This window comes from Dermacentor andersoni, chromosome 6, assembly GCF_023375885.2.
Source record: "Dermacentor andersoni chromosome 6, qqDerAnde1_hic_scaffold, whole genome shotgun sequence".
Taxonomy (NCBI): Eukaryota; Metazoa; Arthropoda; class Arachnida; order Ixodida; family Ixodidae; genus Dermacentor; species Dermacentor andersoni.
Window position 1 is genome coordinate 34,113,504 of NC_092819.1, and position 24,074 is coordinate 34,137,577.

General features: G+C 47.5%; 1 protein-coding gene across 2 annotated transcripts; it reads right to left on the minus strand.

Moving 5' to 3' along the window:
• Positions 1-11,005: 11,005 nt before the first annotated feature.
• Positions 11,006-21,866, minus strand: LOC126521843 (uncharacterized). 2 transcript variants are annotated; one of them, XM_050170559.3, is made up of 6 exons: positions 21,731-21,866; positions 17,330-17,442; positions 16,645-16,713; positions 14,690-14,725; positions 12,561-12,626; positions 11,006-11,718 (listed from the first exon to the last, which is right to left on the minus strand). In XM_050170559.3, exons 1-6 carry the CDS (start codon positions 21,804-21,806, stop codon positions 11,626-11,628), a joined length of 453 nt encoding a protein of 150 aa, XP_050026516.2. In that variant the 5' UTR covers positions 21,807-21,866; the 3' UTR covers positions 11,006-11,625. The 2 variants fall into 2 exon arrangements, with proteins under 2 accessions (XP_050026516.2, XP_050026515.2); XM_050170558.3 differs by lacking the exon at positions 14,690-14,725 and adding an exon at positions 15,892-15,927.
• Between the last annotated feature and the right edge of the window lie 2,208 nt (positions 21,867-24,074).

Here is a 24,074-nt window from a genome sequence, read left to right on the forward strand (position 1 = left end):
GGGAGACCAAAAGATACAAGCAATCTTGTACTTGGAGAGAATGGGTGCCATGTTGTGGGTGATGTGCTAAGGCTTGAAGTGTATAGGTTAATTATGAACTTTGGAAATAATTACTGAATACTGGTTTTCTCCTAATTTCTGGGTTATATGAGGCACCATCATACTTTGGTGGTGAAGCAGCGCACTGACAAGGACAACGCGAAGATGCACAAGAAAACACGACACTTGCTGTATGTTGTGTTTTCTTGTGTGTCTTCGCGTTGTCCTTGTCAGTGCACTGCTTCACCACCAAGGTATGATAATTAATCACCAACTCACCCAAGTTTCCACATAACTATACGAGACGCATAGTTTTCCCAGTCTTCTTGGTGAACAAAACGATGCATGTTGCTTATATTTAGTTAAATTGAAAAGTATTTTGTGGGGGATGTACGATAAATGCTTGAACTGTATAGGTTCGGGACTGCCTTTGCGGAAAATTGCTTGTAGTAACGTTCGGGAGCTTTACAAGCATATTTTGCTAACCCCGCAGGAAGTTTGCCAAATGATGTAAAAGAACTCGACTTGCCACGAAGTTGACATCTTGAGCAAATGGGGTACATCTTGTGAGTGATTTGTGGCAAAAATTTCAAGAGCTTCAGGTAATTACGAGCTTCGCTAAAGAATTGCTTTAGCAAGTGTTCGAAAGTGTTAGCACAGCTGTTATCTGCCATATTTCCTGTCTCCTAGGAAAACTACACGCCACCGAGTACACAGCTGAGGTGGGGGGGGGGAATGAAGGCAAGGTTAAAAATGATTTGGGGAGAAAGTCTTAATGCTTCTAGCTTCTGTAATTATTTGGAAAACTAATAATGAACATTTTCTGCTTATTTTAGCGCATTTCAAGAGGCACATAGTAGGATTCCTCGGTGAGCCATACCAGTGTCCCTGTTTATATTGTGGGTGATGGGTGATGTATAGGCAAAGTTCAACAGTGTGTGGGTTAATTATGGCCTCTGCCGTAAATTGCGAAAGCACACGGGAGCGTTCTGTTTGACAGACCGCAGAAAATTTAATATGCCCACTGTCCTCGGAACAGTAACTGCCACGGGTATCGAATTTGAAGAAAACGGGAGGGGGGTGAAGGGGGAACATAATTGCATGGAAAGGTAAGTGCGTCTGAATAAATTGCGACCCATGCGACAATAAAATCTTAAAGGGACAATTAAAGGGCCCCATATCAAATTTTAGTTATACGCTGGAAATTGTTACGTGTCTATAGGGAGCGTTCTGCCGCAAAAAGTTTTCAAATCGGCTCATTAATAGCAGCGATAGAAATATTTCAGTGTCGCGAACCCATGATTTCAGCAGGCGGGCTCCACTGCCAAGCCAAGACGCTCTCGCCACTCGCCCCGTCTAGCCTTCGCAAGCGAAATTCCGTCCCTGCGTTCTCCCATACCGGACCTCGAAGATCGCGTGACGCATACGTCACGGGCCCCGCCTTCATTTTTTTTTTTGCTCCTCGCCCCCCCCCCCCTTTTTTTTTCCGACGCTACGCACTTCCGCCGACGGCGTCGCGCGCGAGCTGTTGTCTCGTTCGCGCAGCGCACGATTTTGCGCGCTGTGCACAAGGAAATATGATTAGCGGTATAATTCAGTGCTACATGAATACTAAGGCAAAACAAGCGGATCTCCGAGCATGATCGCGCGCTGGAACACGGTAAAAAAATGCATAGTTTCGCTACCTGCGCACGTGACCGCACGACCGTGGGAACAAGCAGACGAAGCGGAAGTACATCTCTTCCTTCGGTGCGAAGTAAAAAAAAAAAAGAAGCACGCAGACACTCCGTTTGTGTGTTTTATTATTTCTCTAAACCTCAATTCGTCAATTCAAGCAACAGATATCGCACAGATAACAGATGTCTTGAATAATTCTCGAAGTCACGTGCCACCACGAGCGACGTCACACTGCGGACATTACATAGGCCATGGAGGAAGGAAACTAAGGAGAGGTCCTGACGTCACTCTTTGTGAAGCAAAAGTGAAGCCGGAATTTGGCGTTGCTCATGGCGATGCTCCGCCTTTTGGGCCACCCTCCTCGCTTGTTTACATCTTTCGCGAAACCACGCCGCGCTGCGCGTGGTGTCGCGCGCGCGCCCGCGCAACATCTGGCAGAGCACAATGCAGGTAACATAGCGCAACAAGACACGGTGACTAACGCAAACCCGCCCACTCAGCGCCTTTGCCACGGCCCGAAAAATAACCTACCAGAGCAACACGTGTGAGCGCTCAAAACCATAACAGCGCCGCCATTGTGGCCCTAAAGGCGTGGCCATACAACAGAAAAAATAAAAAAGCAGCAAAAAAATGAGAACCTACTACGTCATTTCCGCCACACTTTTCTCCTAGCGCGCGGAGGGGGTAGGGCCTCTCCTTAGTTTCCTTTCTCCGTGACATAGGCGCAGTGGCACGACTACGTCACCGTCCGGATTGGAGCGCGGCGGCCGCGAGGAGAAGGAAAAACGGCGTTCGGTTTGAAATTTGGGATCTTTCCGGGGCGCGTGGCGATGTAATACTTTGCATACACGATCGTTATCGCGCAATGTGTGCTCTGCGCTTGTCAGCTCAAAATGGCCAGACGTAGTGAGGGGCCCTTTAAGAGAAACGTGCGCTGTGTTTAGTAATTTCTTCCAAAATACTGGGAAAGCCACTCCTCCTATAAGAGGCTCGGTAAGCCAGAAAAGACGCAAAAGCTAAAAACTGGCGACCAGTTCACCTTGACGTCATCGATTTCAATGGCGTATGCTTGGGTTTGATTAATACTTTGTCGGTAAATATATAGACTACAATGCATTCTAAAGGAGCCGGCGTTATAAGTGTTTCACGAAGGGCGCAGAATATAGCTCGCTGTCCCAGAGGAACTGTAAACAGCCAGCGAGATCATATTTAGCGCAAATTATAGGAACAGTCATGGGGCCCACGTTTTACCATGTGTGGTTTAACTACAAGCAGGTAAAATTCGTAATGAATCTGCTTCTTAAGGAATAGCTTCGCAGGGAACTGGGCTGCAATTCTGCTAGGTCGCACAAATCTGCTCTTTTATATAGCTGCACAAGGAAAAGACCGCGCAACGAGCTTGCGAACTCCTAAGAGCTGGTTTCTCTGCATTAATACTCCTGCAGAGAAGCGCACTCCAACGAAGATTGTCAGTTTGGCTCGTGGTTTGTAAGGCGAAAATGGTGCCTGTACGTATTATTTGTTCTTTGTTTCTGTATTTAATGACCGTACGATCACCGTCATTCTAGATGAGTGAATAAACGTTCACCATTGGGCTCGAACCGAAGTCCTATCGATTCTGAGACCGGTCGCACAGATTCCGATAAGAAGATTTGAAGCACAGTGTAGGCTGTATGAGCTATGACATCATGCTCTGTGAAGCAACATTCAGTTCAAGTACCGCACATGCTGAACGCTGATGGTAACTGCGTTGTCCAGTAGCGGAAAGTTTATGTGGAAAATGACTAGCGGCAATGGTGAAACAACGCTCATGAAAACAAGACACGAATATCGCCTTTGACGCTGTGGCAGCAGGTTGCGGCGCGGAAAACCGGAGTTCATCTCTCATACCATCCTCCCTTGGTCGTTTTCTACCATTCTCCTCATTTTCTTCACGTATAGACATATTTCAAGAAAATCTCGACGGGCGCGCTGCCATGTTCGAGACGCTAGCATGGCATTAAATGTTAGTACTGCGTACGTTTTTTAGCTGCGGTCAAATTCTAAAAAATCGCCTTTGACATACAGCACAATGCTAACCCTAGAACTAGATTGCCCGATGAGGCAGATGTTACTTCCATGAGCAATCAAATGCGGAATTTTACTAATCAACAATATATATGGAAACTTTATTGAAGTGAAGGGGTGTAGAAGGTGCAGGTGGGTGGTACCCTCAGTCCAGGGATCCACTGACTTCCGCTGCCCGCCTGACCTGGCCGAGCAGTGCCAGTTACACCTCTAGGTCTTCCCTGGCGAGCAGAGTCTCCCAGTGCTCCTGTTGAAAGATAGTTCCCGGCAGGGCCAGTTCGTTGATTTTGGAAGGGTTTAGATTCGCACTCCCAAGGAATTTGGGCGAGAATGAGCCTGCCCCCGCACCGCGGGTACATATTGGGGTAGGCCGTGGTTGACATGGCGTGTAGTTGGCGTAGATTCGGATACGCATTTCAAAAAATTTGTTTACTAATTAATTTACAGCACATATTGCAATCTACAAACTGTCGCTTGTGGGGTTGCAAGGTATATAGACTTGGAACGAATTCTGAGGATGGCACTGGTTTTGAGATATGCGCCGCCAGCGGCAAAATTGCACTGTTGTTCCACTTATTCTTCCTATATATCTTTTTAAAGAAACCGCTGTGTTATGCATTGAACCTCACAATTAACTGTAACGCCAACGTACGTATTTAGTCGGTTGCTTTGAAAATTAATATATCGAAACTGATGTAGCGTTGAAAATTCATTTCACTTGGATAGGCCTTGCGAACTCGATCACCAGCAACAAGTCGAAAAATTGCCATACGCGCCGTAAAGTAACTAACTTAAAGTTTAATTAGCACAATTACGTTAGTTACTCAAGAAAGCATTTTGATTTCTCGTAGATGTGATGTCCACCTCGTCGAGTAATTTAGCTCAAGGGTGAGAATCGTGCTATCTGACACAGGCAACTCTTTAAAATTTGGTGCAGATAAAGAGTCACCTGGTGGTGCACTTCCGCTGGACTCTCTGTCCGCGGCTGCCTGAGAGCACAAAGCATTTTTACCGCCGCCGTGAAGGGATCTATAGGCGCTTTGAGGTGTCCGTGACCGCGTCAGACGAGCAGCAGACGAGCGGCTAGGGGCGCGGTACGCCACAGCTCGACCGCGTCGCGCTCGCCTTAGGACTGAATCTGCGATCCGGCCCGTCGTGTGAATCCAGCTTAAGAGGGCTACATCAGTTAACTGTTTGCCTTTTGACAGCGCCCAAGAAAGCCGCCGTTACGGCGAGAGGAAGCTTGATGAGCAAGAAAAGACGCCAAAAAACAAGAGCTGGCGGCGCCACCTTAATTGAAGTTCCCGCACTAGCCAGCCGTGACGCCACATTTAACTGTGTCTGTTCTGGCCGATAGTTAACTGTGAACCGGTAAGGACAGACTAAATTATATTCATGTGAAGAAAATAGTAAACTCAGCAAGTTAAAACTCGCGCGCGCCTGCACGCACGCACGCACGCACACACACCAGAAAAAAAAAGTGTTTCTGGATCCGGGCAAATGTATACAGTGAAGTAGATGCGCGTATGAAGCGATTTATTGACGTTTCGGCCGGGGTCCGGCCTTCATCAGGATCATCAGAATTCTGCAGGCCGGACCCCAGCCGTAACCTCAATAAATCGCTTCATACACGCGTCTACTTCACTGAGTGTATATATATATATATATATATATATATATATATATATATATATATATATATATATACTGCGTCGCCAGCGGGCAAAATACAAAAAAAAATAATTTGAAATCCACGACGTCACCGGCACTGGAGTTCCGACGCGAAATTCTTAACTTCGTAACTGATCTTAACTGAACAAAGCTATCTCTCTCCGCGAGGCCCGAAAAGGTGGCGAAGAAGAAGAGGACGTCACACAGGATGGGCAACGCCGTGGGATCTGGCGGAGAAGACAACGTCGAATCCGGGACGAAGCGGCTGATCACCGCTGCAGTCGACCCTGGGCCGGCCGACGCGTTGGGGACAGCCGACGACGATGACGACGAGTGCTGCAGGAGGCGGTGTCGCCATCACTTTCATCATCGACATACCGACTGTCAGGACGGCCGGCCCCCAGCGCCCACGAACACGGAGGTGACCTTCATAAACTTCGAATGTTTCTGCGAAGACATTAGGCGATTGAAAAAAAACAAAAATCGTCAGTGGCAGATACAATTCTAATCCTTGAGCTTGATTGATCAAATAGGCGGACATTATTTGCACAAGGAATCGCAATGCATGATTGGCTAATTAACAAAAAGAAATCACTAAATTTTGAGCTAACTACTTTACGGCACCGTATTGAAGTTTACACATTTTATCCGGGGAGTTCACAAGGCGGATCCGCCTGGAACGAATTCTTAAGATGACACAAGCTTCGGGGCAATAATTCCCGAACTTTGTGAAAAAAATGCGTGGGTGGTCGAGTAACATTTTTGCGCTTCAATGCATAGCTCGGCGTTCTGTTGAAAACAATTAAAGGCAGTGCATTTTTACCGTAAGTTTGATGGCGCATTCTCGAAAGTAGTGTCATCCACAGAAACATTTACGAGTGGATATGCCTTGCAGTCTCACCCGCTACAATATGTGAATTGCAACAAGTGCCGTAAGGTAAATTGTTAAAATTTAATTAGTGATATTTTGTTAATTAGTCGATCATGCGTTTCTATTTCACGTAATGTCCGCCTCTTCGAGTAGAGCAGCTCAAGGACTAGAATTGTGCTATCTGCCATGGATGATTTAAAAAAAAAAATGGTTAAAAGTCTTCGCAAGAACACCTCGTGTACTTTTCGCAGATCCCTTGCCCACGACGATAAGTGACCGTGAAGTGCTCTTCATATGCCGCGAAAGTATTTCTCTCGCCCTTCGTACCCCTTTCCCTCTTCCCCAGTACAAGGTACCGAGGGTAGTAAACCGGAGAAATCCTCTGGTTAACCTCCCTGTTTTTCCCTTGCTTATATACAGGGTGTCCCAGCTAACTTTAGCCAGAGTTTAAAAGTATGCGAATGGCCACCCAGCTGGGCAGGTAATGTTTGCCGTCGCCGGGAGATACTCAAATTATTATTATTGTTTTCATTACGTCTAACTATACAATTAGCCTTAATTAATTAATCAACTTCTCAAATATTATAATTCGATTAAAAGTGTCAACGAGAAAATTGTAGAGCGACATGAAAAACTCCCAATAGAGCTTTCTGTTGCTCAATACGTGCCACATAAAAGTGTTTTTCCGAGCGTGAAAGAAGCCCGCAAATGCACGAAAAATTGCCGCGCGGTCTGACCGCTCGAGTGCCTCGAGCGGCCCGAGACTGTATCAGGAGGTCCCGATATAGTCTGACTGTGGGACCTCCTTCTGTATACTAAATACTTGTTATGTGACCAAACTTCTAATAATAAATTCTGATTCTGATAGTAGACACAAGGTGGCTGAAGTAGGCTAAAATACTAATCGTAATAAAATTCGCGCTCTGATTTGAAGCCAGGTGCATGCGGCGTGCAGTATGTAAAGAAGGCTGAGCTTTTCTTATTTTTTCGTTTTCGTTGCCTCTGCGTTTCTAGAAGAACGATACCGATTTTTTCGACAGACCATTGCTTCATTGGCGAAGACGAGAACCGCACGTGAAGTGTATTTCAGATATCGCAGGAAGGCGTCGAAGTCCAAGATTGAATACGCAAGTAGGGCTTATACTGTAGGATAATCTCGCTTTAATCCCGAACCAGGACGGAAGTTTCTTCAACTACGAAGGTTTGTTTCTGAGAAACCCGTGTAGGTTTCCCTCGGTGTTTCGTGCAACATACGGGTGGATGTCACTTTTTCCTTTCACTATTAGGATTCAGCATGAAGCTGACAAAGGGACTGCCCGACGTGATCCCAAATCAATCCCGAGCTCTGACGCGGCGCCTCTTAAAAGTGCACCGTCGGGAAGTAGAGCTCGAACAATTTTTTTTAGAACCGTACGTTTTAACGACCTATCGCTATCTTCTCTTCGATGATGCAATTGATAAGCGAAATTGATAAGTGACCGCAATTCCTAACGTTTATTTTCCATCTTTGCTGATCATTCGTTGCGCATTGTGATCTCTCGCGGCCATAACGGTGGCGTGCGAGCCAATCACGAAGATAGAAAATAATGGAAAACTTAAAAACAAAATGCAGCGTATCCAACGAGTTGGAATTGATATACAGGGAAGCTTTGTCTGAGTGCGTAGAGCGTCGGAACACGAGTTTGTGTTTATTGAATGTCCGCACAAAGTGACACGGAAGGTTTTATTGAGGCGTTGCAGAGGCTAATGCAATGCCGCCGCGGGTGCTAGCGTCATCTGGTAATGGTGCAATTGCACCATTACCAGATGCTGGGTTCCTTAAGGAACCCAGCGGCGCGCGTACTGTGCTGTGATTGGTTGGTTGGTCTATTCGGCAAGAGACAGCCAGGCCGCAGCACCCGCAGTCACAAAACCCGGCGAGGTTCGCAAAAAAAAAAAAAAAATCTTCGCTTAAAAAAAGAAGAAAACGAATTAGAAAGTGCCGCTTCATAATCCGTCTGTTACATATCCGATAAGAAGGAAGGTAATTGCAGCTCTGACCGGTTATATATTTTTTGCAACCTGTACAAGACTGGCCAAGAGGCCATGATCGGTGCGTGCCGATCTGCCTCTCGACCCGTGGCCACGGCGGGCCCGTCACGTTCCCGCGTGCAGCCGGTGTCCGTGCTTTATCCTCCCGCGCCGCTGGGCGGTCGGCGGACGCTGTCTCCCGTGCACTACGCCCATGCCGCCTCGGATGAGTGTCCCATGCTGTCTGCTAGCGGTCCCGTGGCCACGTGGTACCGGCACCACATCCAGGAGGTAAGGGCAGATAGACGTGGCCTGTGTGCCCGCTATAACCCCCATAGCTGACACAGAAGACGCGCACAGCGAAGTGTCAGCAGATACGTACAGAACGGCAAAGACGCTCTTGTGTACATTGTTGTTCTTATGTTTGGGATATTTTCGCGTCTGAATTAACGCTCTTTTATCCACATAATAAGAAAAAAAAACAACTAAACAACCCTTGGGGCATAGGTGTCGTGTCTCCCGACGATAATCGTCGTCTCCCGTGCGTGCGTTTTTTCACGCGAAGTTTGTATTGGCTCACAGGTTTCGGTGGCATTGTCGTTGTCGACAACGCGTTGTCGTCGTTACGCAGAAAACACAGTTGCTCCCAGGGCCGAGCAGCTGTGGGGATAGGCGGTTTTACGAGTCTACGGCTGCGCCGGCGCCGGAGCGTGAGTCGTCAGCAAGGATTCCAGCTGCATAGGCGCGCGCTCACGCCACGCGCGCAACCAATCAGAGCCGTGTCACGGTCGGCGTATAGCCATCCTGACGAGAAAGTATAGCAAGAGTATAACAAGAAAAGGAAGGCACGTGCGCCTAGATTGGTGATGGTTATCGTTGTTGGACAAGACAAGCCCCAAAGAGTGTAAACATTTTTTTTATTGAGTATACTCGCTTGACACCAAAACCTTCTCCGAACGAGCTTGTACGGCTATCCTAAAATTGATAAGTCAGCCGTGCAAGGATTTTCGTTCGGCACAGCCGAAGCTTGTCCCTGTGGCTAAAAGATTGCGCGGTTGTTTCATCCTCACGCGAACGCTGCCGGCGTACCAGCCACTTAGGTCAACTTGGAGGAAAATAACGCGGAGTTTTAGCCACGCATTGTAAGCTAAGGAAAAGATCAGGTCCCTGCGGTAAACCTTTACATTCAGCAAAGTGCAGCAGGTGCGCTATACCTACTCTTGCGGCTTACCGTGTTATTAGCAAAACAGATAAACAAGCGTGGCTGATCTCCTTTGTAATCCTCGCTCACTACACGGCGGAATCGGCACGCCGCGAGCGGGCATGCTCCCCACGTTTGCGAGCACAGCCGTGCCCACGCATTGCCCCATGACGACAGTGTCCTCGTTGCACAGAAGTACAGCTGCACTTTTGTGCAACGAAGACACTGTCGTCTGACGGCGCTCCCTCTCCGGCGCCGAAGTGTTCTGCACGAAGGTCCCGCAAACTGCAGTAGGCAGTGGCCCCACTCTCCTGTCGCGACCGGCTTCATTGATTTGGCGGTGGTGCATACGCTTTCCTATCACTTCCGGCGCCGCTCTTTATTAAGGGTGTCGCAGGCCCGGGGGCCGCTGCGCACCATACGGTGAAGCCTGTACCCATTATATCATGTCCGTCCGGTAAACCTTTACATTCGGCAAAGTGCAGCACGTGCGCTATACCTACTCGTGCTGCTTACCGTGTTACTCGCACAACAGACATACAAGCGTGGCAAGGTGGCTGATCTCCTTTGTAATCCTCGCTCAGATTACGGCAGGATCTGAAAGCGGCGGCGTCTGCACGAAGTCATCCACACCGCGCGTTTGCAGCAGACCACCACGACCGGCAATAACACGAGTGGCAGCGCAGGGGCCGTGGTTGTTCCCTTGGTCAGCGTGCGACACCTGTGGCTGTTCGCGTGCAGCCTGCTGTTCGCCGGCGCCACTGTGTCGCTGGTGTCCGCCGCTCTGGCCGTGGTTGCCTGGCGGCTCCTGCACGAGCCGACGGGATCCGAGCTGGCGCGGAACGCGTCCTCCGCCATGGCGCGCGCTGCCGCGGCCCCCGTCGCTGCTGGCGGAGATGAGAGGCTTTCGAATTTCACGCATATCGCCGCCGAGCCCCAGCCGCCACCCACGGCCGCAAAAGCTCGAGGAAGCGCGAGTGCCCAGCCCTTCGGGTGCGCCACACCACTTCCGGTCACCGGAGATGACGTGGCGCTGTCTGTCGAGTAGTACGATAAAAGGCGAACATTTCGGTATCTTACCCGTGCCCAGTAAGTGACGTCCTGCATCGTTGTCGTGAACGCTGTCTGCACAAAAAAAAAAAAAAAAAAAAAAAAACCACACCCGTGCTATACGATTTTATCCGCCTGTTTGCTCGCACAGGACCGAAAACGTGATTTGCCACTTTCAGAGCGTTCACTGCTTGTCGTTGTTCTTTCTTGAATTTGATCACACTGACGTGCGGTGTGCGATAGGCAGGAGGCGTGCCTGAAGGACGGACGGAAGCCATCCGTCCGTACCGTCTAGTAGAAATATATTTACTGCTCCATTCCTCTCAAGTCGTGTTGCTTGGACACATATTTTATGTTTCGTGATGCCCGTTAATCGGGCAAGTGTGACGAGAATAAGGTTTTTCAATTACACACATGCAAACTCTTCCACAGATTTATTCAATGGACCACTGCTTTCTTGTATCTCCTTCGTTCGCGGTATAGTGGCAGATTTGACTGCAAGCTATTTCCGTCGTGCATTAAGAGGCACTAGTCGTCGTAGAAGGCTTTGCTATGCTGCTTTGATATTACACTTTACGCCTTAGCCGTCTTTGTACAGTGCATACCATTCTCTGTACTGAGTTGACCTAATCACAAATTAGATACGGTAGTCTTAGAAATAGTGGAAGCATTAGGCTTAGTGCATGTTTGAAAAGTGCGGTCGCTGACATGGCGCCCGATGTGCTTAATTGCAACTCGTAATGGGCTTACTTGTTCGCAGCCAATTTTGGCTCTTATTTGCTCACAAGTAGCCATACTTCCCCTTCTTCCCGCTCGTGAAAAAGAAAAGCAACCCATATCCGATTACTTGTAATTGCAGAACTCATCGACCCACGGCCAAAATGAGAACTCTCCCCTCAGCTAAGAGTGTACGAAAGAAAGGGGAAAAGAGATGGGGGGAGGGGTTGGGGGTGGGGGGGGGGCAAACCAAATTTCAAGTGGTAGTCTTGTGCCCGGCGTTCCTTTGTTGCCGGCTTTCTTTTCTTGTGCTTCCCGTATTTCATCCTGTCTTCGTGTACTGACTCCAAAGTGAAGCGAGGTCATCGAGGGCATGCGCTGGTAGATCCCCCGCTTCAGTGTTTTTGAAACACTCCTGTAAGAAGAATGGGAGAGTGAAATGCGTTTCGTTCCCTTTGGTCGGTGAGAACACCTACTAGGTAATAGGCAACGTCTACCACAGATCACTTCGTCTGGCGCATCATATATATATATATATATATATATATATATATATATATATGCATGCTCTGACATTCCTGCGCAATGTTCTCAATGGTTTATGCACCCTTCCCACGAACAATGCACGAATGGTCTGTGCCTCCTATAACCTATATAAGTTTTCTCCTATAACCACGCGTTCTCAGACCAAGACTTGTTCGGAGATATGTCTTCGAACAGTGGGGCTCTTTCCTTTCAAGTCGGAGGCATAGGTTTATGAGATAAACTTTACGCGATAAAACAGATAAGTAGAGGGCGAGACTGCGATAGGGTAGGACGCTTGCTAATTAAGGCTAGGTGACTATATGTCGCCAGCCCAACTTAAAGAGGATGTAATAATAATAATAATAATAATAATAATAATAATAATAATAATAATAATAATAATAATCGTATCGCTAGATTTAAGGAAAAGTTTCGAACCTATGTTTCGTTTTCGTTTGCTCAAGGTTCAGAATACGGCGCAAATTAATGCTAGAGCTAAACAGCGCGACAACATTTCCTCTACGTCTGCGTCCTGTAATTTCTATTCGTTTCATGTTACTTGTGACTGATTTATGGCTACCAACAGCATGACGATAACGTGCATTGATTGGCAGCCTGCGAAGTTTTGCTATTTTCGTCCTGCTCCTTGGAGACGGTCTGGAGCAAAGCTTCTTTGAAGAAAAAGTAAAATAAAATGGGCGTGAAACGAAGGAACGAACAGTTTCAGCTTACGAGAACGTCTTTGGTGCCTTGGAGTTGAGCGGGAGTGAAGTCCTTAGATGAGTGGAGCATGTAGGCCTGCAGGGAAAATTACTAAGAAATATGCAGATCCCATGCACTGTGGGAATCAGTGTCATGGGAAACATTGTGCAGGCAGCTAACCACATATATAGTACCGTGTGGAACTCAGCCAAGCGTTACCAAATGTGCCAACATTTTAAAGCGAAGCTTTCTACGTCTCACTGATTCGTCCGTGAGCGCCGAAAACGCACTGCAGGAAAGCCAACCTACACATCTGCGTAGAACACTACGGTTTACATTCGCCGTACCGCGCCAGCGTCGACTGGCCGGCGAAGCGACACGCTCAGAAGGAGTGGCGCATGCGCACAAAGTTCACTAGAAGTGTAAGTTGCGTCTGCTAGGCATGACATCACCCTTGCCGCGATTAACTGAGCTTCCTTGCTTATCGGAGACAGCAACTGCACGTGAACGCGGGCTCCGTCTTAGGATCTGAAGAAAAAAGAAACATCAAAGCCCCTTTCTTAAAGTTGGTTGACGACACGCCGCCCGGACGAACTGTATATACCTGCATTGTATTACGCGCGTCACGCCTGTGATTGTCTACCACAGCGGTCACAAGACAATACTGTGCAAGTGTAGAGTCGTCGGTGAAAGCGTGTGTGTGTGCGTGTAATCAACGGCTACATGATCTAAAATGAAGACTATGCAACTTAACGAAATGGGTCTTCATTCAACTTCAACGTTAAAAAAAAAACTATCCTAAACAAGCAATCAAATCACATATGCATAGCATCGGGTCGCTCAGCATTTCTTGGGTTCGTTGCGTGGTCGTTGGCTTGGGGCTTTGATTTAGTTTGCATTGGGGGAAAGTTTCGCGTTCAACCATCTTTCTTTAAGAAAGGGGCTTTGAATTTTTTGAGTACATCAAGCAATTATGAGTGTTTGATTCGAGCGTGTGGGTCGAGACAGCGAGAAGACGACGGCGGCAACGAAGTTAAGTGAAACGAGGTGGCAGGACGACAGGTTCAATTTTTTTTTTTGCTCCGGTGAAGAAACGTAACCTCTTTCTCCCGCGCTATACAGGGTGTCCCAGCTAACTTTAGCCGGAGTTTAAAAATATGCGAAATCCGTAGCTGGACAGAACCAAGGTAATGTTGTTTGCCGTCTCTTGGAGATACTCAAATTATTTTTTCATTCCACCTAATTAGATGATTAGTATTAAACAACTTCTCAAATATTATAATTAGATGAAAAGTGTCAATGAGAAAATTGTAGAGCGGCATGAAAAACTCCCGATACAGCTTTCTGTTGCTCAGTACGTGCTACATCGTACTACATGCTACAGTACGTGCTACATTTTCAGTATATCCAAGGCAGTATACAGTTTAATAAAAATACATTCGTGTGAAATACATTAATATTCTGGAAATTGGCAGGCATGCACCCGAGGAAGCCTGGCATTGGGGCATTTAACTTCCATATGGTCAGTGTTCTTGCAGAAACATCTGCACGAAAGATTACGAAGGTCTGAAACATGAAAAAAAAGAAGAAAAAAAACCCAGCCCAGTGGTGTATAGCTTCCTTAAATACGCATCGCTAACGTAGTATCTCGTCATCGTCTCGAAACTGCTAAGCACGAGGTCGCGGGATGAAATCCCGGCCGCGGCGGCCGCATTTCGATGGGGGTGAAATGCAAAAACGCCCGTGTCCCACGCGTTGGGGGCGCGTTAAAGATCTCCTGGTGGTCAACATTAATCCGGAGTCCCCCACTACGGCGTACCTCATAAGCAAAATAATGGTTTTGGGTCGTAAAAACTCGGAATTCATTGGCTCGAAACTGGTTTTGCTGTGGCGGTAAACCTTTGATTTGTGCGAGTTGGTTCATAGCTATCCAAACCGCGTAACGCGACTGGGACGGGGACAAAGAAACCTCTTCACAAGCGCTGTGATGTGGTTGTGTTTCTTTGTTTCCGTCCTTCAGTCGCGCTGCGCCGTTTGAATTGCTGTGGCGGTTCTACAGCCTCTCATCGACTGTACTGCTACAAGCACATTCAGTGCAGCTTTAATGCTGTCGCAGAAGTGGAGCTTGGATGCGCGTCGTCGCCACTCGGTCCACGTACCTTGTTTTCGAGCGCCACACCCCAGCAATCGAACACCTGGAAACGTACAAGTAAGGCAGGAACATTACAGGAATAAACGTACCTGATGCAGTACATTTTCTGGTGTTTCACATTTTTTGAGGCTATGGGGTATCCAGCATCGCCTAAAACGCCCGACGTCTTGTCCGAAGCTATTGTGCATGAGGTGTCGGCATGACGTCTTCACCGCATCACTGAAGCACATCTCGTAAAGATGGGAATAGCAAAGATGTGCTTCGGTGAAGTGTCAGTCGCGAAAGGTGGCTTAAGAAAGCACAAGGAAAAGGTTACGAGCAAGTGAGTGGTACAAGATTGTCTAGGTGACACTGACTGATTTACATTGACTAGGTGAACTTTGCCATCATCCCTTGCATAAATGCTCTCTTCTACACTCTAAAGAAAGATTGCCCAAAAGCGTAACATTAACCTCGTTTATTTTTCGGCGCCTAATAAATTAACAAGCCTGTGCGCGAAGAAAAGACCAGAAGGAATCGCTTGCACAGCATGTGAAAAGAGAAAAAAGCATAAGAACATATTCACTGATTGCACCAGGTCTGTCGTATACCGCATTTCCCTCACCCGTGGAAAGAGTTGCATACGTCAAACCGGTAGATGCATAAATGATAGGTTACGTGACCACATTAACAAAGTAAGGAACGTGGCGTGTGGTAGTTTCCTTGCCCTCTACTACAATATATGCCGAATTCCGACCCAGATTAAAAGAAGTAATTATTATGGGCAGAAGCATGTGCGAAATGACGCGCTTGGTTATGGAAGCTATAGAGACATAGCAACTTTTCGTGACGCATGCGTTAGTAAACCGTCGATATTATTATCGATTAAAGAACTCGAATCTCTTCAACGCGTTAACCGGAACGCCCCGTAAAAGCCAGTGTGGCCTGAAAGGTGTCTGTTTGTGGTTTCTGTTATTTCGTTTGTGCTTACCTACCAATGTACACGTGTCCTATGACGTTTTGAGTGGTGTAAGTACGGCAGCGAAAACTGGAAATAAATCTGTTGTTAGAAATTACCGCTGTGTGCGGGCTCATGTGCCTTTTATGTCACTGTCTTTGTGCCTCTGTTACAACAAATGGAGACAGAACGATGGATGTGATGGATGTGTTGCCCTATATAATTGAAAACATTTATAATTTACAAGCTTCGCAGTTATTCGGTCCACGTACCTTGTTTTCGAGCGCCACACCCCAGCAATCGAACACCTCGAACACCTTATTCAATCGAACAGCTTATAGCAATCGAACACCTTATTCGCACATGTAATTGTAAACAGTATCACATGCATGTATGAGTGTATATAAGCCTGATTCCCTATTTTTTACCAAATGGACTCTGCGCAAACTTTGTATTTGATGTTGCTTCAGGAATGAACAAATGTTCGTTATTCGATTCGATAATTCTGGGTTGTATTTCGTGAATACTCGTATTCGGATCGATTCAGAAATTGGCTATTCGAACACATTCAACATACATACACACATACGTGTACTTCGATATGTCGAATTAGCTTCTTAGCTTTTAGATGTTAGAGCAACCGCCCGTTCATGTTCACTTGCTTCCCTTTCATGAAACTTACTCCACTTTGCGCGTTCCCGCACGCACGCACGCACGCACGCACGCACGCACGCACGCACGCACGCACGCACGCACGCACACACACACACACACACACACACACACACACACACACACACACACACACACACACACACACACACACACACACGCACACGCACACGCACACACACACAACTGAGCACTACGTGGCTAAGCGCCACCGAATGCCGCGATGCTGAGTCCTAAAGCTCAGCGTGACTTGGTGCTACTAAATCGACGGCTCCCCCCCCCCCCCCCCCCCTTCGTGTTTATTCAGCTCTCACGTAATACGGCAGCCTTCGTCAGGAGCTGCAATCGGTTACCTCCTTCGCTTTGTCGCCCACTACCGACTCCATACATGTGCTGTGCATCCTGCAGAATGCCTCCATTCCCTGAAAAAAAAAAAAGCAAGCCGCCGTCGGGACAAGCACTTGAGCTTGCGATGGAGGGAAAGAGCAACTAACGTTGTGTAGCGGTACAAGAAGCACCAGTCAGTGACTGCAAGTAACAGCAGGGGCCAAGAAAGGTGCCTAAATCAAGTTAAATTTTGGGAATTTAAAATCTGATTACGGGGCACGCCGCATCGGGGTGGACTCCAAATTAATTTTGGCCACCTGGGGTGCTTTAACGTGGGTCTAAATATAAGTACACGAGCGTTTTATTGCATTTCGCCCGCATCCAAATGCCGCCGCCGTGGCCAGGATTGAACCTTCGAGCTCAGCAGCTCAAGGCCATAGCATCGCGGTGTTTTGGGTGCAAGTTCAAGGACACAGGTGGTCAAAATTCATGTGGAGTCTCCTCACTACGACGTGCCTCATAATCAGATGGTTGGTTTGACACGTAAAACCCCAGAATTAATTTTTTCCGCCCAGTTTCATCTAAAGCTTTGGGGAAAGTACAAAAGAAAAACCTTCATTTTAAATTTTCTTTCCGCAGGCTTACAGGAAATGAAACAGAAAACTGACGCGAACAAGAGTCACGGAAATCTACTAGACAGAAATTGCGTACAATTTTCAGGTCTCCTCGCTGAAGCAGTGACAATAAGTTGTGAATTTCTTTCTTGCACTGTCCGGCAATTTTTCCAAAGTTTGCTTTCAGTTCCAGAAGCCTCTTCCCGTGTGCTGAAAAATATATTGCGCAGAAGCCATCGACGTTAATAGTCAATGCAAGCGAATGCAAGCGAATGCAAGCGAATGCAACGAACAAACGAACGAACGAACGAACGAACGAACGAACGAACGAACGAACGAACGAAAGACCGACCGCTCTACAAAATGTACGGCCCTGATTGGTCGCACCGTAGTTGGAAATTTAACATAAGGTCCTTTCTGCTTGACTGCACTTTCTGCACTAGTTCAAGGATTGCAGCACTTTCTTCCTCGCTTTTATAGTGCAGCGCGAGCCGCCTGCACCACGCACTTAGATTTGACTTCATGCTAGGCAAGTTCTGCACGAATCCACGGTTCTCCGACACTCGCTACTTTGTAAGTGCAGGCATCGTGCAAGCTCTCGGTACCTGACGACATGACGCAGCGCTAGTTGAATAATGGTGCGCGGTCGTAAATATCTTTCGCTTTGTTTAATACAGTTCCTACTTTCGCTTTGTTAATACAGTTCCGTTGTTTAATACAGCTCCGCAGAACGATGTGGCGATAAAGGCTACGGCACAATGCGCCATAAATGCGAAATGCGCCGAACAGACAAGACTTGTATTTCTCTATTAAAAGCCAAGCTTTCCTTTGCGAACATAGGTCGGGTTTCGTGACCGCGGCTGCTGCATGGCTGTTCCTTTGCCGAATACGCCTACCAATCACAGCGAAGTACGCGCCGCGCGCGCCGCTAGGTTCCTTGAAACATCACCAGATGGCGCTCGTTTCCGCGCATCTGCGGCAGCGGCGGTGCCGGCCGTGCTGGGGAAAGAATAAGGAAAGCTCGCTTTCGCGCATCCGCGGCTGTTCGGTAATGAAGAAAAGCTTGCGGATAGAATGGATTCGAATTGCGCTACGTACGTATGCGCATGCTGAATCTGAAACCATGATGCGCTCAAGGCGCCCGTCGTACCAGCTAGTAGTCAGCTACTCCGCTTAACAAAAAGCTCGGTGCAATTTGTGTGCACTCGCGCTTGCATTTGTGTGTGTACTCGTGTTTGACGTCTCTATGCACACACACATAGCTTCGCTGTATATAGATTACAACTCGTTGGATCTGCTGTATTTTTTTTCTATTTTCGGAATAATGTGCAGCACTATTGCAGGCACTGCACTTTCTGAACTGGCACTGTACTTTAGCACGGTAGCGCCACGGAACTAGTGCAGAAAGTGCAGCCAAATCGAAAAGACCTGTATACCTTCGCCATATGGAATATTCCCGTGACGTCACTGACGTCATGCTAGTGCTCTGTTCACCACCTAGGTAAGCGTATATAGATAACTATCAGCTTTTCAGTGTGTTGTATGGTCATAACATAACCAGTAATGTCATGGAACGCTAGCGATCAGGCTTAAACAGGCTAGAATGAAGCCCCACCTACCCGATAACTACAACCGTTGGGCGATGGACAAGTTTGCGAAGACACTGTTCCTGTTATTGCATGATGCAGAATTGGAAACTTTTATTTAACTTTCTTTTATTCGTTATGCCTTGTGGCAAATTTTCCCTACTGAAAAGAAAAGAAAAGTCAGTATATGCGCTTTTTGCTGCTATAGGTCAGTATCTCCCTCGATATGTTATTTGCATATATGTATACATAAATGTTATACGAGCGCCTTATGTAAGCTCCAGAACACGTGCTTATATAGCACTGGACGGTGACCCACGAAGTAGTGCCAGCGAGCGTGCCGCTGTTCTGCGTAATCAAACGGTAAATCACGACGTTAGACCTGTACATTATGGGGATGCGTGACTCTCACGCGTCCCCTGATATGTTGTTTTTCCGCATAGCTTCCGTCTCCTGTAATCCGGCTTCACCGCGTGGCCTGGTGCTCGCGGCAGTCGGTGTGGTTGAAGCGCATTGTGAGAGATGGCGCGAGTGTGGCTCTGCTAACGCCGCCTAACTGCGGGGTTACTTGGACGCGGAAAGGAGAAGGCTCTTTCTCTTTGGCTTGGGGATCGGTAGGCGGCGCGGACGTGCCGCGCGTGCGCCGATCCATGCTTCTGCGAGACCGTCTCGCGAGGCCTCGTTCGAACGCGCCATCGTTCGCGTGACCGTAAGCGCGAATGACCAGGCGTTGGTGTCCAGCATGGGGCGAACATATTCGCTCGTTATCCGGTCGTGGTGAGTCGGACTTTCTCCATTTGTTGCGCGCCCGTCGACATGTCTGGTGGATAGCAACTCGGCTAGCAGGCATTAGTCTATGAAAGGTGCAATAAATGCCCTTGTGATTGTTTGCACTACTGTGTTGTCGGTCCTTTGTCCCAAGGGCACGGATGAGAATACCACAACACATATTGTCGGCTCATGGGTATATATCCAAAGCACACATACCTCTAAATGGAATACCGCGTGGTATTCAATGGCTGTCTCGCTCTCGGCCCAATGGCTGTGTGCGCCACTGGCTGTGTGCCCATTCTTGGTTGATCCACCAGAATGGGTTATGTGCCACCGTGCCCCGACAAGGGCTATAAAATCCCTAAATGTATCTACGTATATATGTGTCGCTCTTTGTGAATGCACCCCTAATCGCGATTGTTCACTCCACAAGCATCATACATCGACCCCGTCATCGTTACATCTATACGTCTATGTCTAGCAGCGTGCATCCGCGTATACTTTGGTGTTAGCATTCTCGCCACAGCTTGTGGCTGGTGTAGTGCATAAACCCAATTGTCGCATGAGGTTGCACGTTTCGTGGAATGAAAAGAGACATCACTTGTGCGCACCGAATTTAGCTGCATGGCATTGAAATACCTGTTTTGCTAAAGCATTGCTTCTGGATGGGAACGAGATGCGAAGACGCCCCGTGTACCGTGCATTGTGTGTGCGCATTAAAGAACGCCAGGCATCCCCCACTATGGCGTGCCTCATACTCATATCATATGGTGTTTGGCACGTAAAACCCCAGAATTAATTTTTTTAATAAGCTTGGTTTCACATATATTGAAATATCTTCAACACGTGCGTTGAGTCTGCGTATCCTACTTTTTGTTGCTGTATTGTTCTTTTTTTTCTTTTTTTAGAGTGCAGCTGTAGCGTTCCATAAATCATCGTCGTCAGCATGTTTTATGCTCCCAGCAGGACGAATGCCTCTACCAGCGATTTCCAGTTACGCCTATCGTGCGCCAGCTGACATCATTCTGTGCCTGCAAGTCACGCAAAACATTTATCGTCCTAGCAGGTCGTTGCGCAGTACTTCTTTTCAATCTTCTTAGTTAACCTACAAGTTTTTGCATTGTACTTTAATACTGGTAGAACGCAGTGATTACATACTTTTCTTGTCAAACATAGCGGTAAGCCGCTAATGACTTGGCATTAATGTTTGCCGTATGTGGGCCAAACAATTTGTGTTCTTTTACTGATTTCATTTTGCAAGTCATATGATGCAACCCATTGTTATGCAAGTCATCTCCAGCATTGCTGAATAGGATATAGCTCTCTGCGAACCTCAGGTTGTTGAGATGTTCCCCGTTGACCTTCAGTCCTTCCCGATCGGACAGTTTGAACACTTCTTTTAAGCATGCAGTGCATGCTTTTTAAGCATGCTTTAAGAGTTAGAGAGATTGTGCCTCCCTGCCCAATGTACTTCTTAAGCGGTATTTTTTTCTCTTTTCTCGTGAAAAATAAAGGCAGCTGTAGAATTTTCATAGGCATTTGCTAAGACATGCACGTATGCTTCCGCTACTTCCTGACTACGCAGTGCCTCCATGACCAGTGGCATTTCTGGCGAATGGAACGCCTTTTCGTAATCTACGAAGGTGGTATAGATTAAGCTCTTCATACGGTGTCACATAACTGTCACGCGGAGTGCAGTGCACTAAGCGCTTTCGTCGTTAACAACGACCCACCCGATAAGGATAAATTGAAGGCTATTCGGCGCAAATATTGATACTGTCGTTCGAATTGTTGAGACTTTCAAGTTATCTGGCACTCCGTATAGCATATAGTGCCAGGTTTTCAGATTGAATTCGCTGGCAATTACTTCCGCATCACTGCGTATGATTGAGTGTGGCCGTGCGGTGATCCACAACAGCGGTGTGCGATATGTGCGCTTTACTAGCCGCGCGTATTCTCCAGCTTAAACATTTACCGGCACATTTATAACTTTAGTTGCGGCATATATGACACAGAGTATGCTACGTAATATCTACACGTGGCAAGATTTGTCGCAGGGCGATGACTCTGACGTCATCTATGCCATTCGATATGAACACGCGCGTTCTCCACCTATGTAGATTGAACAGCGGGACACTCACAAATTTCGAAGGGCTTGCAACAAAAGACGTCGTTTCCAAGTGCCACCATCAAGAGCGTTAACACCTTCCACTGCATTTTGCTTACTATATCCTCCCGAAGATGTGAGAGAGCTTTGTTCTTCAGATCCCAGTTCGACCATTTGCTGGTCCTGGCTTTAATGCTCCAGATAATTTGAGGAGGAAATGTTGAAGTAGCAGAGAACAAGAATATTACTCTTCCCTCCAAGGCTATACGGTCTTCTGATCAAACAGTCGCTCACGTGTGATTAATAGCGAGGACCGGCCGGCTCCGCGTGCAGGATCGTTATTTGTGCCATTAATTTCATTTCTTTATGCAGCAAGGGGTGCCAGAGCACGAAGACTAGTTTCAGTTCGTACTCCGCAGCCGCCCTTCGGTCGATTTTTGACGGTGGACGTCGGATTTTATTTCTTGATTACCTTTTCTGTCATCATCATACTGCACGTCCGAAGGTTGGAGCTGCATGCTTGTACCACCGTCTTGATCGTAGAGATCAATTGAAACGTGCTGCTGTGGCAACAGAGAACGCGGAGAAAACACGTACGCCGGCACAGGGCGCCGTGTCACTTCCTCTATATATTCCTATAGACCTTCCACGTGTGCGCGCAGTCTCTTCTTTTTGCTTCCTCCTTCGTTCGTTACTTTCTTTTCGTGTCCCTGTTAGTTCGTTTCTTGCACTGATTTTCCCTTTCCCCCAACAGGCCTAAGCATCATCCTCAGTCGATAGAATTAATACAAGCCATTTCCCTAGCGTTGGGCACATAATCGTACGTGCGTTTAGCCAACGTCCCGACCTAGTACTACAAATGTAACGTAAGTGTAATGTAAATGAACGTCGTTTTCTTTACAGCCGTTATCCGCCGTGGTTGCTTAGCGGTTATGGTGTTGGCCTGCTAAGCACGAGGTCGCGGGTTTGAATCCCGGCCACGGCAGCCGCATTTCGATGGGGGCGAAAACACACGTGTACTTAGATTTAGGCGCCCTTTAAAGATCCCTTGGGGGTCAAAAATTAATCCGGAGTCCCCCACTACGGCGTGCCTCATAATCAGATCGTGGTTTTGGCACGTAAAGTCTCATAATTTAATTTCATTTTTTTACGACCATTAGGTCGGTACAGTGAGATCGGAGGATGATAGTGATCCTTCAGTGACCTTCAGGCAGGCATCTCTTCGCGATAAAGACGTTGGCTTCGTAGCGCCAGGACTTGTGCATGGCATTGCAGCCGGACAATGCGCAGCAGCTATTTCAGTGCACGCGCGGAGCAGGCTCGGTGGTTTTGGCGTCCCGCTGCCGAGCACGAGGCCGCGGGTTCGATTCCTTGCCGACGGGGATGTCATGCCAAAGCATTCGTGTACCGCTCTTACGGTGCATGTTTTAAGCACTCCAAACGGTGAAAATCTAGCGCCCTCCACTGCGACTTGTCTCTCGGTGTCTGCGTTGGTCTGGGACGAGGAATATCTCACTCACTCACTCACTCACTCACTCACTCACTCACTCACTCACTCACTCACTCACTCACTCACTCACTCACTCACTCACTCACTCACTCACTCACTCACTCACTCACTCACTCACTCACTCACTCATTCTCACTCACTCACTCACTCACTCACTCACTCACTCATTCTCACTCATATAAATAAATAAATAAATAAATAAATAAATAAATAAATAAACTTCAGGCTTGTAGACAGTGGTGGTTTTTGTCCTTTTCCGGTCTGCCTATTAAACGCTCTCTCTCTTTCTCTTGCGTCTCCAACAGAGCGTTTCAATAAAAATTGCAAACGCCGGAGATTCGACGTAACGCAGAACGTGCGATGTCCGTGACAATGCGCCAGTGATGCAGGAGACGCATTTACATTGTTCGCTTTTGGCAGCGTGCGATCAGTGGAGCACTGTACGTTAAAGCACGAACGCCGGCGAGGAATTACTTTCCGATTTGCTGAAGGTGGCCTAGCCTTACCCCATTTATTGAATAAGCATCATACTTACACTTAGAGTGACGGTAAAACGAGCCGACGGCGGCATGTTTGGCTGCCCGGATACGTGCGGTAGAAGTGACGGTGTTGTTACTCTCTCACGCATTGCAGGCTGAGGGAGACTGTGTACGGTTGAGTCTTGGTTGGCCCTATTCTGTTTATACGTGTGGGGCATTAACGCGAGCAATAAACGCTTTCACTGCAATTTGCGAGCGCACCTCCAAGTTAATTCGCGGACCGGAATACACTTGTGCTTCTTTGGTAAAGATGCCGACGGTGTGCCTTTATTTTGGTGTTGAAAGGGTTAAAATTGACGGCGCAGAGAACCTATATCACTCGATACGTA

What these genes read in the sequence shown, in the direction of transcription:
- LOC126521843 (XM_050170559.3), bottom strand. Translation starts at nt 21,806, where the DNA reads ATGCAGTGGAAGGTGTTAACGCTCTTGATGGTGGCACTTGGAAACGAC. An exon ending in TTGCAAGCCCTTCGAAATTT is followed by an intron (nt 17,443 to 21,730) that starts GTGAGTGTCCCG and finishes TATATTTTTCAG; the next exon opens with CACACGGGAAGAGGCTTCTG. An exon ending in AAGGCACCAAAGACGTTCTC is followed by an intron (nt 11,719 to 12,560) that starts GTAAGCTGAAAC and finishes TTCTTCTTACAG; the next exon opens with GAGTGTTTCAAAAACACTGA.